The sequence below is a fragment of the Corvus hawaiiensis genome, chromosome 3, assembly GCF_020740725.1.
Source record: "Corvus hawaiiensis isolate bCorHaw1 chromosome 3, bCorHaw1.pri.cur, whole genome shotgun sequence".
In the NCBI taxonomy this organism is placed as follows: Eukaryota; Metazoa; Chordata; class Aves; order Passeriformes; family Corvidae; genus Corvus; species Corvus hawaiiensis.
This window is the reverse complement of record NC_063215.1, coordinates 112,714,216-112,730,063: the sequence shown is the minus strand read 5'-3', so window position 1 is coordinate 112,730,063 and position 15,848 is coordinate 112,714,216. Positions and strand designations below refer to the sequence as shown.

Below are 15,848 nucleotides of genomic sequence, written 5' to 3'. Positions count from 1 at the left end.
GCATTGCTCCTCCCAAACCTGAGGCAAGGGAAAAGGTAAGAGCTGACTCTTGCCTTTGCTTTCACAGCAGCCACGGATCATTTACAGGTGTGAAAAACGAGGTTCACTCTCCTGTGAGAATTTAAAAAGTTTAATATAAAGACAATAAGAGACACATAAAATAAAGCAAAGAGGTAACGGCCGAGTGCCTTGGTGCTCTGCCAAGAGCACACCTGGTGCTCAAGGATAGTCCTTTTTATACCATTTTTACTGTCTGTTCTTTATGCATATTCAAACTTTTCCAGGAACTGTTCTGCATGGCCACTCCTTGGTTCCGCCTTTTTAGAGCATGAGCATTTCTCTGCCTTGCGGTTTTATTTCTTTTGATTCTTGGACCTGGGCTCGTTAGGTGAGAGTTGATAGTCGAGTGGGCCTCTTAATTTCCTCAGATAGTAAGGGCTGATAGCAGCTTTGGCCTCTTTGCTCCCCGGGCAGAGCGGTGATAGCAGCTCTGGGCTCCCCTGGTCCTCCTGTTCTCCGGGCAGAGCAGCCTTTGGGTCCCTTTGTTCTCTGGACAAAGTGTTGATTAGCAGCTTTTCAGGCCTCATCCTCTGTTTGATTGGAGGTTCTCTTACTTGCTCACACTTGCTAATATTCTTGCTAAAAAGAAAGAAAACTACATCCACACAGCAAAAGCATTTCTAACATTATATAATATTCACCTTAATACTTGCGAGAAGCCAATATTATGATATGCGTTTATAACACAGGTAATTTCCTGCCTCTTGGCTGGAGACCTGTAACTTCCTAAATTTTAAGAAGAGAGCTCTCTTGCATGAGAAGTCCTTAAATTTATGAGTAGGTGTAAAATCCTTGTTTGGGTGTAAACTGAGGCACAGTTTTAAGACTCAGGAGCTCGTTTCTGTCTCTGCTGTTGCAAGGTAGATATAGGTACATGCTCAGGTTGTAAGAGAAGAAGGGATTTGGCACAGTGAACTCCCACAGCACTCACCAAAGTGGAAAATAAACTGTGTTCTACCAGGCCAGCATTTTAATAAGGATGAGCTCCAATTCTCCTGAGCTCACTTCCAGACCTCCAGTCTTGTAATGTTTTGTGATCATTCTGAATAGCAGAATATCAGATGTGTTACATGCTGACTTCAAACAGCAGACATCTGCATTTTGGGAGATGATATGTGGCTGTTGGTGCTTGAAAAAGAGAAAGTTAGGTATATTTGGACAGATTGTTCCAAAGCTGCTCCTGAGCCAGACCCCAAGAGATGCTGATCACCTGCAGCTCTCACTGACCTTCTCCTTGTTGATGTAACCATGCTGCTGATGGTGCTGTGCTTCTTTGTTACTCACAGCTTCACTAAAAATCTTTATGGTATCTGGTCAGTTGCAGCCTACCTGAAATCTGATAATAGTACACGTCGGAGCAAGAGTGTTCACTGTGTACTGCTGTCTGCCTCTTTCATTAGTCATTTTTCAAAAATTAAGCAGAAATGCCTTTGAGTAACACATTATGAGCCACTTCAGTGCACTTCTAATCTCAGCAGTGCATTATCTATTAAATGTGCCCCATTTCTTTCAGCTAATTCATATGCTACTCTAAATTTGACCTAATGAGTACAGATTATGATACAGATCAAGAACACGCAGGGCCTTCAGGTGGTGTAAAGCAGCTGCAAAAGCTTGAAGGGTCAAAATGTACCTACCCATGAATTGCTGTTTTCTGGGAAAGATACCCTGTCTCTCCAACTTGATTCCCTCAATAAGGTTCAACCTATGCCAGCATCTGCCATCATGACATACAGCAGGATTTTAACATTCCAAGGACCTGGTAGCTGGTGTCTCATCTGTGACTCCTCAGGCAGCCTGCAAACAAGCATATGAACCATGACCAAAAATTAGGCACCAGCTCTGTTAATGAGCGGCAGTGAGACACATCTGTCCTGCTGTTTCACTGCCACTGGTTTCAGGGCAAGGGGAAGAGAGGTTTTATGTGTGCTAATAGAAGCTACTTCATAAGAAACAACCAAATGAAATAAATATTATATTGTTCTGCCTTGCAAATATTTAATTCTGTTCTGGAAAATGGACTGGCTTCAACACAGGAGTATGTGATGGCCAACCCTGCAGAGCAGCCTGTGTGCTATGGCAGCTTTCTAAATTTGCCTGCCCTCTCCTATCAGGACAGCTGGCACTCAACAGCAGGTGAATTTGCCATACGTTTCCCCCATGAGAAAAAGACTACAATACTTTCTGCATACTTCCCTCCTTATTTACTTACTTTGCACAGCTGTCCCCTGCCATGCTATCAAAGGGATGGAAATCCTTTCCTTAAAGGTACTTGCTGGCTAAATTCTGTACTACTCCAGCACTCACTTCTCATTTTTCTCTTGGATCTCAAACTTTTCACCCTTCATTCTCTCCGTTTCACTACTCCATCTTCCTTTTGCAAATGTCACTCAGCCTTTTCTCTTATGTGTCTGTCCTCCCAAATAACTGACCTTTGATTTGTAGAGAAGAACTGTAAGTTTTATCTGGCAGTTACATGGGAAGAGTTGCCTTTGGAAACCTCCCACATTCACATTTCACTGGTTTCCCCAGGCTTTTTATTTTGTCAATCAGCATAAATTCAAACAGTCAGGGTACAAGTGGAGTCAATCCCATTTTATCAGAGGCACTGCAAAAGATTTTCATAGTTACAAACTGCTTTAAAGATATTTTTTCCCCTTAGAAATTTTAGCAAAACAGCCGAACATGTTTCTAGACATATATAGCAAAACCACAACATATTTCGAATGTTTTTGATTTTGACCTAGTGAATTCCAACACTTCAAAAAGGTTTATAATTAAAAGCTCTATTTTCTCTGGTCCTGTAAACAGTTATCAACATGTTCATAAAACTCCAGATATAAAACTCCTGACACCCTCCCATTTTTCAAGTGAAAAATTAAAGCATTGGAAGGCACAGTAATATCTCCAAGAATGTGAATCTTGATCCTATGACTTAATCATCAAATCACACTTTTCTCCCCCTCAACTGGTTATGCTTAGCCTCTGTGCTGAATAACCCTCCTGGATGTAGCTGGAGCCAATAGGCAGTGAATGCTCAATCAATCAATCAATCAATCAACAAAGAACAGTTAACCACCAAGAAAAGAAAGGTCTTTGAAAGTTATTTCTCATCTCATGAAGATAATGAAGATAATCTGGGACCCCCCAGATATGGTACAGAGACAGGAGAAAGAATAAAAATATAACACTCAGAAAAAACCCTAAGCAGTATAAAACCGGCAATGAATGAATATAAGCATGACCTCTAATTTAAACTTCCCACAGGATGTAGTTTGGTGTGTATATTTTAATTGTTGCTTTGCTTCATATCACAACCTTTTGATAAATAGTCTGTTTTTTAAAAATGCCACTGGCTTATCTGAACAGTGTCAGAACATAATAGCTGATACTTCTTAAGTAATTTTGGCCCTGCTATTTGGTCTACACAGATCTTGTGGATTCAAAGTGAGCAGCTCACATAAATCTGCCAGGGACCTCTGCCAGCGAGCTGCCAAGAGTTTGAACATGTGAACAAAATCACTCTCCTAAGTAAGTAATGGGTCTTGAGCCATTACAAACAAATAATTACACTCAGGATCCTTGCATTTCTCTTCTCAGCACATACTGCCAATTGGTTGTTCTATGGGAAGGATTTAGGATGAGTTCTGTAATGACACTGAAAGTAAACATTAACAATTAATGCAATTCATTATCACAGTATTTTTAAGTGAGTGCAAATTGATTTTTGAAGGGCATCCAAACCAATCTGTTCTAGAATAACTGCTAACGGCAACTTACCTCTTAGTGGTGCTTAGCATTTACTGAAATAAAAATGCACTATTCTAAAATTTATGAGAATTGATATCAATGTTTCAATGAACTTCTCAGAAAGTGCAAATGTCCTTAGTAAGCTGCTTAGGATGGGCTTCTGATGTTGTAACTGGTATTCAAGAGACATTTTATTCCAAGATAGTTATTAAAGTCCATCAAGGCCATTTGAAGGACCTAAACAATAGTATGTAATTCAGTATGAATAAACATATAAAAAGCTGATATTGTGAAGTGTTTCTCAGCTACCAGGAGCCTTGCTGTTCCTGTATTGAATCAAAAGCACTCACAAGTTCTGTCTACTATTTACAACTTCACGATCAATTAGTGCATCATTATTGGTTAATGTAAGATTTACAGGAAAGCAGTGATAAGGAAAAACAAATGCAAGCAGGAAATACACAATTATTGAAAGTCCCAGTCTTGGTAATGGCTATTTCTAATTAAATATAAATGGATGAGAAATGTCTGGCTCTAATCCTCTTGTCAGATCACCACAGGGTAACAAAATGTTAGATCACCTCACACAGGCAAACAGTTTTTCATGTAAGAAGGAAGCCAGATGTTCAGTTGACTTATTTGAATTCTGCTGAAGGAAAGTCTCTAAGTGAGTTTGAGAGACAAGACAAGTGAAACCTGGTGACAGTTTATACCATTGCAGATAAAGCAGGGCCTCAGGAACTATGCAAAGAGCCAGATCAGAAAATCATAGTTTTATCATCCTGCTAAGAAGGTGAATGCTTTCCCCCTATCAAGTCATTAATATAATGGATTATATTGTAGGTTAACCTAATGGATTATACTGTTTGCACCTAGACATTTTGGTAGATTTGGATTTGAAAACATAAATGGAGTTCTTGTTCCTGATTCTCAATGAGTTATCCACAAGGTACAGACATTTGCCATGTGTAGTTAGAACTTATTAAAACAGGATGTATTGGTCAGTAGGGACCGAGCTCCATCCAGAACAGTATGTAGCAAAAGATAGTTGGGTAACACACATCAACTAAATACGACAAGGTGAGCACGAATATTTTTCCACACTACATCAAATTTGAAACCGAATAAGTAAACTTGTTATCTCATGGAAACAGACTCTAGATAAATGTTTTATAGTTCTCTGTTCTTGCTAAAGAAAGCAATAATAAAGCCCCCCATATTTGAAGCATTTATAAAATCTAGTAAAAGACAGTTGTTACAAGTCTGGTCAGTGTCAGTCTGGTCACATTAATTCTTACTCAACATAAAAGCTCTAGCCATTCTATGTCTTCTCTTGTTTCCACATATTTATCTATTAAAAAAAGGTAAATTATCCTTATGCACATTTTAGATTTATGTCTTTCATTCCAGCTTTACTATTTCTCATTTGGTCCCATCTGCCTTATAACATTTTCATGTTGCTTTTGCCATCCAGCAGTTGGTGGTGATTACCACTTGAAAAGTTAATATTCATGGTGGAACAGAAATATCTTCTTCTTCAGCTTTTGCTAACATCCACAACAGTGATTTCCAAAGAAAATGCCATCACCATGAACAGGAGTTTCACAGCAAAGGCACACAAAATCATGCTTGGAGGCCAGGACTGGAAAGAAAAATCCTTAACTGTCTACATTTGACTCCAGCACTCACTCCAAGGTGGGTGCTGCATGCCCTGACTCCCTGGCTTTCCCAAAGGTATTCTTTTTAGATTCTCTTGAAAATCTGTGATGCTACAGGCACATTTGTACAGATCAGTGTGGGAGTTACAGGCAGGATAAGCCTTTCTATACAGTCAGATCTTTGTGTGGTTAAGAAGCTACTGAGCTGCAGTAAGTGGCACTGTGAGGGTTTATAATCCACTTTGGGGCGAAGAAGTGATAAATGATGCCTCTTTGGGTTGCACTGAAACAGGCTATGAGTGCTTATTTACATCATGAAAGCTGGAGGATGGTGACGGATGAGGCAGGTGTGGAAACTGCACAATTTGTACATCTGTCCTTCCAGCTGCAATGGAAGAAGTCACTCTCAACTCCAAACTTAGCACAGGTACTTCCAAGATCCTTCTACAGCTCAAAAGATGACTCACCTTTTTCACTCAGAATTCACTCAGAATTAGAAATTCTGTTGAAAACACTACTGTACCCTTTGAATCAGACCCTTTGTGAAATGTCACCTTTTACTCAAAGATATGTTTTTACATGCTCTGTAAATCCATCCCTTTACTCATTCCCAGCTTGTTTTGTCTTGCTTGATCTATAACTCTTTGTAGGCATTAAAGTGTCCACAAGCACATGGTAAAAGTGATTGAGCATTCATACCCGGTAAATGGGATTCAAATGCTGGACCCTTCTCAATCACTAGTAGTCACTGATGCTTCTGTCACTCCCAATTAGCTAAATTTTGGATTTTTCTGGTATGGTAAAACTCAAAATCCTGCTCCTAAATTGTAACTTGTTCCTAGGAGCTGTGTCACAGAGAACCTAGCTGATATCCCATGTGAATCTGAAAAACATTACAGTCATCTTTCTGGACTTAGTGCATACAAGCTAATTACAGTCCCTGAACAGAAAAACACTTTATACAGGTTTGAAATTAGTGTGACTACAAGTAAGAAATTAAAGTGATAGCAGCAAGCTGCAGGTTTCGCAGTGTATGTATGGAGTTAACACCTAAGCTCCTGTTTTCTGCAGCAAAATATCAGGGTCAGGTTTCTCCTTAGCAGCACATGACAGGTGATGGCTACTTCTGGCTCTTTCTGGAAACAAAAAGGACCAAAGCTCTTCCTACAGAGCACTCAGCTCTACAGAGGGTCACATTTCTACATGTGAGAGATTTTCATGTTCTCTGCAGGCTCCTTGCACATTTGCTATGTTATTTCCCCCTCCCTGTTGAAGTAATAAATCCTTTGGGGGAGGACCTGCCTCTCACTGTGGTATAGAACAGAATTTTGCTTCCAATCTCAGTGGAGGCTTTAGCTGCTACTGTAAGATAAATGACAGCCAATAACTACAATATAGATGCTCTGTGGTCTTCAGAATGATCACCTGTCTGCTAAATTAGTGTTTCAGATGTCTCACCTAAAGTTTATTTGTTTCTTGTTTATTTATTAATTGAAAATACTTGTGCCCAAAGGTAAGCAATCAAAAATTACTAGCTTTCATTTGGAGGAACGGATGTCATTTTAACCCCAGCTTTTTTTGTTGGCTACAGTTGGCAGACCCTCATGCAGAGGCAGAGTTTTTTGATTTGTTCAAGTAACAGATCACTATACACAACACCAGGCAAACCCAGGGAACCAGGAAAATTTAAAGAGAATTCCTCCAAAATACTTCAACTGCAAATCAGGCAGAACATACCTGTCACTTGTTCACTCTGACTCATGGAGTCAATCAATAAAATACACTGAGCAATTTAGTAGGTAGCTGATGCCAGCTCCTGTGGGTACAGATAGGAAGTGTACTTGATGCTACAAAGAGCAAAGTTGGTAAATTTGCTGTAGAATCACAAAAAAGTCCTTCTCTTTAATGATTTCTAACTGACAAACCTCTTGCAAAATACACTTTGAAAAGCCTTTTCCATGAATTCAGGGTTCACAAGTGATAACAGGATTATCAGCCCTGAGGCATGAGATGCACAAAACACATACCAGAAAAACTGAAACTTGAGAAAACCTCATGTTTCCCAGCAGCTCCTCCTCTCCCATCACCTTCACAAAACATTAACCTCAAGGCTCACCCAGCCTTTCATTTCTCAAACTGTGAGCAAAGGAGAAGCCTCAGAATCTGAGATACCAACAAGCAGAATGTGAAGGGGCAGTGCTGGGACAAGATGGGTGGTCCTGCCCTCATTAGCATCCCTCCAAAACAGAGGTACGCTTAGGGATACCCTTCAGCCTATAAAGTGCTTCCTGGGGAGGCAGTTCTGAATTCTGCTTAGACCTACAGCCAATCTGGCTTCATTTGCACTGAAATTTTATTCGGCATTTCAAACAAAGAGAAGCATTTAGCTTGTTCTAATGTTTTACTAAAGTTGAAAACCTGCAGAAGTTTTCCTGTGTGAACTGCAGTTTTCCTGTGTGAACTGTTTTTAATTACTGCTGTTTTCTTTTAGCTTAATCAGAACATGGAACACCAACTTTGACATTCTTCTCAAGGCAAAATGCTGACACTGTGAATGGTGACATCATCAAAATGCTCTGATGTGTTTTATCATAGTTACTCTTTTTATTGCATTCTGTAAAAATGTAAAGAAAAATTAAAACCACTTAAATATTCAATTTGGAAAAAAATAGAAGCTGTTCTCATGAAATAAAATTCTGACTAAAACTATGAGGGGTCATGTTACGGCATGATGTCCTGCAGCAATGAAGCCCATACAACTGCACTGTTTATGTGCAACCAGTCCTGGTACTTATTTCTCTCTTCCAGAAAAACTCACATCCCAAAATCGGCCAAATTTGGGTAGAGATTTTGCACACCTCTTAAGCTTGCAGATAGACAGCTGGGTAGAAAATCCACTTCTTTTGCAGAGTATATTATGTTTTCATGTGCTGTTTATGACATTAGTTTATTTAGGGTGAGAACATCCCGCTGTGAGCTACTTTAATATGAGAAAAAAATAACTTTGTCACTGGACAGTGGATACAAACAATGTATTTTCCAAGTTTCTTTCCACAGGCTGTTTTCCACAAACTTCTTTGTTTTCTCTCAGAGGGATGAAGTACACAAAACTTATCATAATAACCCAGACAGCAGAGGGATCCTGGCTTTGGAGGAGTAGAGGACAATATCAATAGTAGAGAAAAAGTTACATATGAAGAGAGCATGATTTTGCTCTACAACCCTCTGCAGATTGACAGACAGCAGTGTATTTTGGTAATAATAATCCATCAGAAAACAAGTTTCCATCCCCCCAAATGATAAACCCATTTGGAAGTGCAATTGAAACCAATTGATGTCAAATTTGATGAGAAGTGGCCTGTAGGTACAAAAATGCTGTTAGTGAGGATCTTCTTGTTATTTTCTAAGTCCGTGAGAGACCTTCTCTCTCACAGAAGAGGGAGCAGGGAATGTAAACAACCAAGCCACCTGCAACCTTGGAAAGTCTTGTTTATGGTATAGTAGAAAATATTTTGATAATGGATGTTTTAGGATTTTGGCCAATCACCCCCAAGGGGTGGCTGGTCCTTTGTCCAATTAGACTATGAAGAAAAAAGTCTATAAAAGAGTTTGTAAAATAATTAAATAAATCAATCTTGCTGCACAATTCCTGCCTGCTGGATCTTCTCCTCCTCCTCCTCCCTATGGCTGCGGGACACGGTGATATACCGTAGGAACCAGGCCAGCTGTAATAGTGGCCTAAGGCAGAGAGCTGCACACAAATAACAATTGATCCACAGCACACAGCACTTGGCTTTTGATATTTTTCACATTAAAGGAAAAGTCCTAGGATGGATTAAACAAGTGACAGTCCAGGAATGAGAAGCAGCAATGTCTCCCTGCAGTAAAGGGCAGCTGTACTCCCTCCTCCTGCCCAGTCCTTCCATGCTGGAAAGCAGGGGCACAGTCTTCATTTACTTCCTCTACTGTTTATTTCATGCACTCTTGAAATACACGTTCCTTTTGTCAACAATCACAAAAGAGGAAGTAATCAGTGAAGTAATGCATTTTGCTTAGAAAGAAGTGTAAATTCTCTAACTTTGAAGCATAACCAAATTCTCACCTCAAGAAGTAAGTAAAAGACTTTTCTTAGAGGGCAAATTTTTGCATAAATATACAGTTTCTTTCTGACCACCTCCAGACTTGGGGATAATAACTTGAAAGTAGATAAAATGTGTCAAACCAAAGGTCTGCAGAGGTCAGTATTCTCCCTCTAATTGTGAATACGGAAGTAGGCTGTTCTGTATCTTGTTAATTATTGTTATTTGTTGTCCCCCGGTATCAGTTGTTTTTCCCCTTGTTTTTTCACTTTCCTCTTTTTGCACTTTCGTGCCCTATAAGACTTCATTGTTTCCTTAGGCTCATGCCTGGCCATATGAGGAGGATCCAGCATGAAATGGATGGAAGAGCACAGGAACAGAGCAAAGAGTCAGACTTTTCCACATGGGATAGAGTCCTAGCCTTCTCCTCCTACTGTGTTTGTGGCATCTGGGTTTACTCTCTTAAGCTGCAAAGCAGAGGTTTTGCTGCTCTGCATCAAAACAAGTGAAAATACAGACTGCAAACCGTGACCTGAATCTATAATGAATGACTTCTGAAACTGTTCAGAGATGCTCCATGAATATTTTAGTTAGAGATAGGCAATAACTCAGCCTATGAATACAATGTACAGTTGCCTGTTACATGGCCAATGAACAGGTGTAGAATGGTAAATAAGCAGCATTTGTCTCCATTTTTCCAAAGAATGTCTGAACCTTCTTTGTAACTTTTGAATACACAGAAGAATAAAGCGTCTTTACTCTGGTAGGGCAGCTTTGACTCTCGTCCCACTAATTTCAGTGGGGTTGAGAGATGTTCAGGAAATCAGGTCTTGCACGGGGTCTTATATTTCAATTTTTTTCTCAGTGTCTATAAATAGAAAAGCTTCATCTTAATCTACACAAACTATATTTTCTCTTGTTTTTGTCTGGGTGTCATCAAAAGCAAGGCATAATTTATCAATATAAAGCAAAACCAGATGAGAATTTATAAACCATGTACATTGTTTCTAAAACTTAGAACAGGTGTAGTATTTATTTCCTACATAGTATCACTGGTAGAGGTATCAGTGTTTTGTGACTTCAATTATTGAAAACTACAGGTAACAAAATTTCTTCAGTACTTGAATTTTCAGTACTTCGCTATAAAATAGCGTCTGAGAAACCAAGTAGAATGTGCATTATATACTTGCGTTCAAGAAATATTGTGTATGTTACTTTGAACACACTAGGGAAAAGACTACTCTAGAGCTGAGGAACTGATGACCAAAAGAAGTTACTAATACAAACTCTTCAACTAGGAATATAACAAATAAATCATATTCATAATACAGAAGAATCTCTAAGAAATGAACTGGGATGAAGCTCTGACTTTTATCCTTTCCCTGTCTGTGGATTTGGGTGTTCCCCAATGTCTTACAGAAAATATTTTTACATGGCACTTTAGCCTTAGGAGCAATCTTCCAGTCTATAAACTCCACATATAATTTCTGTTGGCTTTCATTTGTCTCATCAAAATTTACACTGTAAATTACACCCCCTTTCTCAGTAACAAAAAGACACCTCTAGAGTAGCTTCACTGAAGATAGCAGGACAATCCCAGCTAGGACCTAGGTTATGGCAGGATGTTCTTGTCAGTTGACCCAGAGGAGTCAGGAAAGGTGGGTAAGACACAAATCTGACCTTTTGAACTGAAATCTTGCTCAGAGATTCCAGCTAGAAAGCATTCTCCCATTTTTCCTATTTGACCTTGCTACATACAGGTCAAATGAGAGCTTCAGATAAGCCCTGCCTTAGGCTAAGATTTTTGGCAGCAGCTTGAATTTAGGCAGCCTGCACCTAAATTGCTTCAGACCACAAATTGTCAAGAATGGCAGATTAGGTCTATTATAAAATGAATTACTTATTGAATAAATAGGAGATTAAGAGTCAAAATGCCTTAAACAGAGTTACTTACTACACAGTATAAGACAAAAAAGAACTACTATTAGATTACATGAAACAGTGCACAAGATCAGGGTACCTATATTAAAGCTAGCAAAGAAATAGTTTAGATTAGGAGTCAATGTAATTTACCACCGAAATGATGATAGTGTTCACAGAGTCCTTTCCCTCATTCCCCAGCAGAGTAACCATAAAGAGCCGGTGTCATGACTTTGGGGAGAAAGCTCCACATGTTTCCACGGAATGTGCAGAAGATTTCTGCTTTGTGATAGTTTGGTATTGCTTTTATAGTTTATAAAGTGATGTTGCTGTTATCCCCAGAGAGACAGCAAAAATCACGACATAAGTCCAGGTCAGATGATATGTCCGAAGCAGAGCTAAGACTCCTTTAATGCCAAAGCCCCATCTTTTATAGCATGGATCGCAAAAGAGAAATTATGTGATTGGCCCCTTGGCTAGTCACCCACCACAGTGAGTGGCTGAGCGGTATAACCACCCATTTCAAAATATTATTCTCACAAGACTGAAAACAATTCCACCGTTCTCACAACAACCTGCACCTGTGGATAGTTTACCAAACAGTCTTTCTGTTTCTCAGTTAAAGTGTGAGAAAGGAAAAACTTTGCAGATGCTTCAGCAGCTGGAAAATTCCTCTGCTCCTGCCTTTTAGCATCCACAGTTCCCCCTTTTTGTCTGAGACCAAAAAGGTCGCGTTTGTAATCCTCTGCGGGACCCCTTGAAGCAAGGAGAACAAACACAGCGTAAGGGGTCTGTTTGACCAAACAGAATCTAAATCAGATACTGATTTAAGGCAGGTAGAGAGATCCTCCAGCAGTGCCAAGGGAAATATATCTAGCAAACCCAGCTATACGTCCAGTCATTAATTCTGAATAGCCTTAAGGGCTCTACATCAATTACTGCTTCTGGATAGCCTTAAGGGCTCCAATATTCTGCATAACATTCTGACTCCATAACACAAGAAACTTAAAATTCAGTCTCTGTTAAAATTCAGTCTCTTCTTGTAGAAGGACCAGGCTGAGGGTTGACATCCTGGTCATCATCTGAAGAATCATTCAGTGGTTGATCTGCATTCTGGTCATCATTTGAGGGTTGCCTTGGAGGTTGCCTGTTCTGCTGCTGGTGACGCAGATCGGGCCGAACACATCTTGCAGGTAGCCATTGTACCCCAGTATCTGTGGGAATACAAGCATACCCACACCCCCAAGCAATAGCTCATACAGGCCTTCCCACTTCTCAGTGAGTAGGTCCTGTACCCAGACCTTCACTCAAGGCAGGTGCGTCTCCTGCAGACTGCAATGAGAGAAAATAATTCAAGATAACAGGATTATTTGAATTTGGTAGCACTGTAAAATGATTATTTGCCCGCGTCTTCTGAGAGACGTAGGCAAGGCCAGTATCACCTTTCACAGAAGCACGCACGCCCAAGATCGCAAAAGCGAACTTCCAATGGGCAATGACATCATGACCTTTCTCTCCAGTATGAGCAGATGCCCACGTAACTGAGGGGAAAGTGTGAATAAACTTTTTTGCAATGCCTTAGCTTATGCAATTTTATCAGGCTGAGGAGCTACCCATGCAGGGTTAGCCAGCACATCAGCCCTAGCATTACCTTCTGTTATGAAACCGGGCAATTTGGTGTAGCTTCAGGTATGCAAAATGAATGCACTTGAGCTTGAGTATTAATCAGTGACCAAATTCAAAGCTATCTGAGATCCACTTGATAAACAGGTCGAGCAGAAACAACCTATTGAACCTCCTGCAGCACTCATCGTGCTTTGGGAGTCAATTTCCAAGGTGAATTCAACTTGGGGCCCCCCTTTTAAAATTCCAAAAAGCGGGGAGAGCTGTGCTGTGGTTAGCCTTGAAGAAAGACATAACCAATTATTGATACCCTGCAACTTCTGAGCATCATTTAAAGTCTTAATAGAATCTGAGAATTGCATATCTTAATGTTGTATATTTGGATTGTCATCATGGTACTTGTACCTTGTCCACCCCAGTGAATCTGACAATGGTCCAACGAAACAATCAAAGTAGTGTTCATGGTTCAAAAGGAGAGGCCCTGAAAGTTCTCAGTGACTACGAGGAGCAACAACTTTCTCGGATTCAGATAGAGATGAATACTCACAAAAAGGATCCTTATAACATGACTGGAGTCTAAGATGCCTATTGCAGCTGTATAAAACCACCCTGGCTGATTCCCGGGTGGTAGCTGCAACCTGGCACAGCAGGCCTGTGTCAGGGGAGCTATGCCCTGGGGAAACATTTGACTCCCCTTTGCATTCCTGGTCAAATTCCCTAAACGTATTAGAGGTTGACCATTAGCATGAAATATAGACTGGCAGTCTTCTGCAACATGACCTATCCTGCTGCATCTCCTGCAGAGAATAACCCTGTTCCCTTTGTTTCTCTGCCTTTTCTAATTTGATTTGGAATGCTCGTAACTCTAGGCCTCTTTTGTCCTAAATATTTCCGAACAAAACATTCAGGTTTATCCATCTGACCTGAATTGGAAAAAACCTGTGGCACAGGAAAAACCTGGACCATCCCATCTGTGTTATTATCACTACTTTGTTTCATTGTTGCATCGCATTTGCAGGCTTACTTTTTGCGCCTAGGCTCTGTTACGCAATCCTGCCATGAAGCAAGCGTTGGCGCGGCAACGCTGCTCACCCCTCCGGCCAGGAGAGTGCCCGACGATCCCCTGGGAGATTGGCATGTTGGCCCAGAAGGCGTGGCCGTGCCCCGCCATACGGCCGGGGCTGCTACTGCCGCTTTCGGCCGTGCCAGCGCTGGACTGGCAGGTGGGGCCGCGCCGGAGCTCGGAGCCTCGGCGGGCGGGGCGGCAGGGAGTGAAACTGGGGAGGCTGGAATCCGGGCGGCGCCCGGGACCCTGCGGCCCGAGTTCGCCGCCGCTTTCGCGGAGGAGTCGGGGTTACAGCAGCCGGCTCCGCCGACGTGGTCGGCTCCGCCCCCGCCCCCCGTGATGCGGGCTCCCGGGGCGCAGGGGCCGACCCCCCCGGCCGGCTCCACGGCTGAGGCAGGTAGCGCCACTTCCGTCCGCGCCAGCTCTGGGGCCAGGGAAGAGGCAGCGCCGGAGCCTGGAGCCTCGGCGGCTAGAGCGGTGGTGGCCGCAACAGGGGCTGGGTCTGCGGTGCGCGTGTGTACCGCGGTGGCCAGCTCTGACGCATACGCGGCCGGCTCCGGCGGTGTGCTCTGAATGTCTGGCGCCGCGCCCGGTTCCGGCACCGGGACTAACTGCCCCGTCTCCCGCCCCAGCGCAACAATAACCGGCTCTGCTATAATCCCCGGCAGCGCTGTGAGCTCCAATTCTATATCCTGCAGCGCTGCCAAGATTCGTTCCCTCATAAAGACAATTCGGGGAACTTGGCTCATGCCGCCACTGCGTTTGCGCCGGGGAGTCCCGATCATCTGGGCCCAACACTACGGAATCTTGCGCGGGACTGAAACTTACGGGATACGGGACCGCGGGGGACCGGGGCGGCCTGGCCGCGCCCAGAACCGACCTGGGCAGTCCCTGTAATAGCGGCACAGGGAGCTGTAACGCGGCTGGCAGCGACGCTGCGCCCGCTGGTGCCGCGCTCAGAGCTGCGGTGGGTGCTGGACCGACCTGGCAAGCAGGCGGCGGCGGATCGACCCAGGGAGCAGCGAATCCTGCCGAAACCGCCGCCACCGCGACTCCCCCAGCCCCCCCCCCCCCCCGCAGGAAGGCAGTGGTGCAGCTGAGGGCTGCGCCGGTCCGGAGGGGGTGTGATCTCCCGGAACGAAAGAGAAAAGACGGTTCGTTCCATCCGTGATCAGAGGACATCCTGAGGACACAGAGTTAGGCAGTTCTTCCCCTTTTCCTCCGTCTGCAATAGTATTATCAGCTCCCATGAGTGCTATCACAGATTTTAAGACAGAGAGTACCTTATACGCGTCTTTATGTCCCATCTTTGCAGTCCACGGTTCTGTCTCACGGCTTTGGTGAGGCAGTCGCTGCGCACGCCCCATGTCTCCTAAAGTCCGATGTACAGTCGCAGGGCACCAGACCTTCTAAAGTCCGAGCGGTTGTATAGGCGTCGGACAAGCACCAGATGTCTTTGGTACCCGTCGGTTGGGACACCAGACGTCCTACGTCTGGGACACAGTTGCGGTACTATGCGGCTGTTACCAGACGTGCATGTCGGTCGGTCACCAGACCTTCTAAGTCCGGTTGCGGCTGTAGTACATGCGGTGTCACCAGACTAAGTCTGGTTGCGGTCTGGTGTTACAGTGGGGGTACTGCAACACGTGTATCAGACAACGAGACCCGTGGAAAAGAAATATATATGGACCG

General features: G+C 42.7%; 1 protein-coding gene and 1 long non-coding RNA gene across 4 annotated transcripts; both read right to left on the bottom strand.

Annotated features, from left to right (window-relative positions):
* Positions 1-318: 318 nt before the first annotated feature.
* Positions 319-15,848, bottom strand: LOC125324004. 3 transcript variants are annotated; one of them, XR_007202751.1, is made up of 3 exons: positions 15,440-15,848; positions 2,493-2,668; positions 319-1,857 (listed from the first exon to the last, which is right to left on the bottom strand). It is a non-coding gene; the product is annotated as an uncharacterized LOC125324004 (long non-coding RNA). The 3 variants fall into 3 exon arrangements; XR_007202749.1 differs by lacking the exon at positions 15,440-15,848 and adding an exon at positions 14,985-15,221; XR_007202750.1 differs by lacking the exon at positions 15,440-15,848 and adding an exon at positions 15,037-15,221.
* Positions 9,150-14,992, bottom strand: LOC125324003 (mucin-1-like). Its single transcript, XM_048299463.1, has 2 exons — positions 14,115-14,992; positions 9,150-12,799 (listed from the first exon to the last, which is right to left on the bottom strand). The coding sequence occupies exons 1-2, from the start codon at positions 14,939-14,941 to the stop codon at positions 12,775-12,777; spliced, it is 852 nt and encodes a 283-aa protein (XP_048155420.1). The 5' UTR covers positions 14,942-14,992; the 3' UTR covers positions 9,150-12,774.

Coding starts and splice junctions, on each gene's coding strand:
- LOC125324003 (XM_048299463.1), bottom strand. CDS start 14,941: ATGATCGGGACTCCCCGGCGCAAACGCAGTGGCGGCATGAGCCAAGTT. Junction 12,800..14,114: donor ACAGAGCCTAGGCGCAAAAA/GTAAGCCTGCAA, acceptor CTCTCATTGCAG/TCTGCAGGAGACGCACCTGC.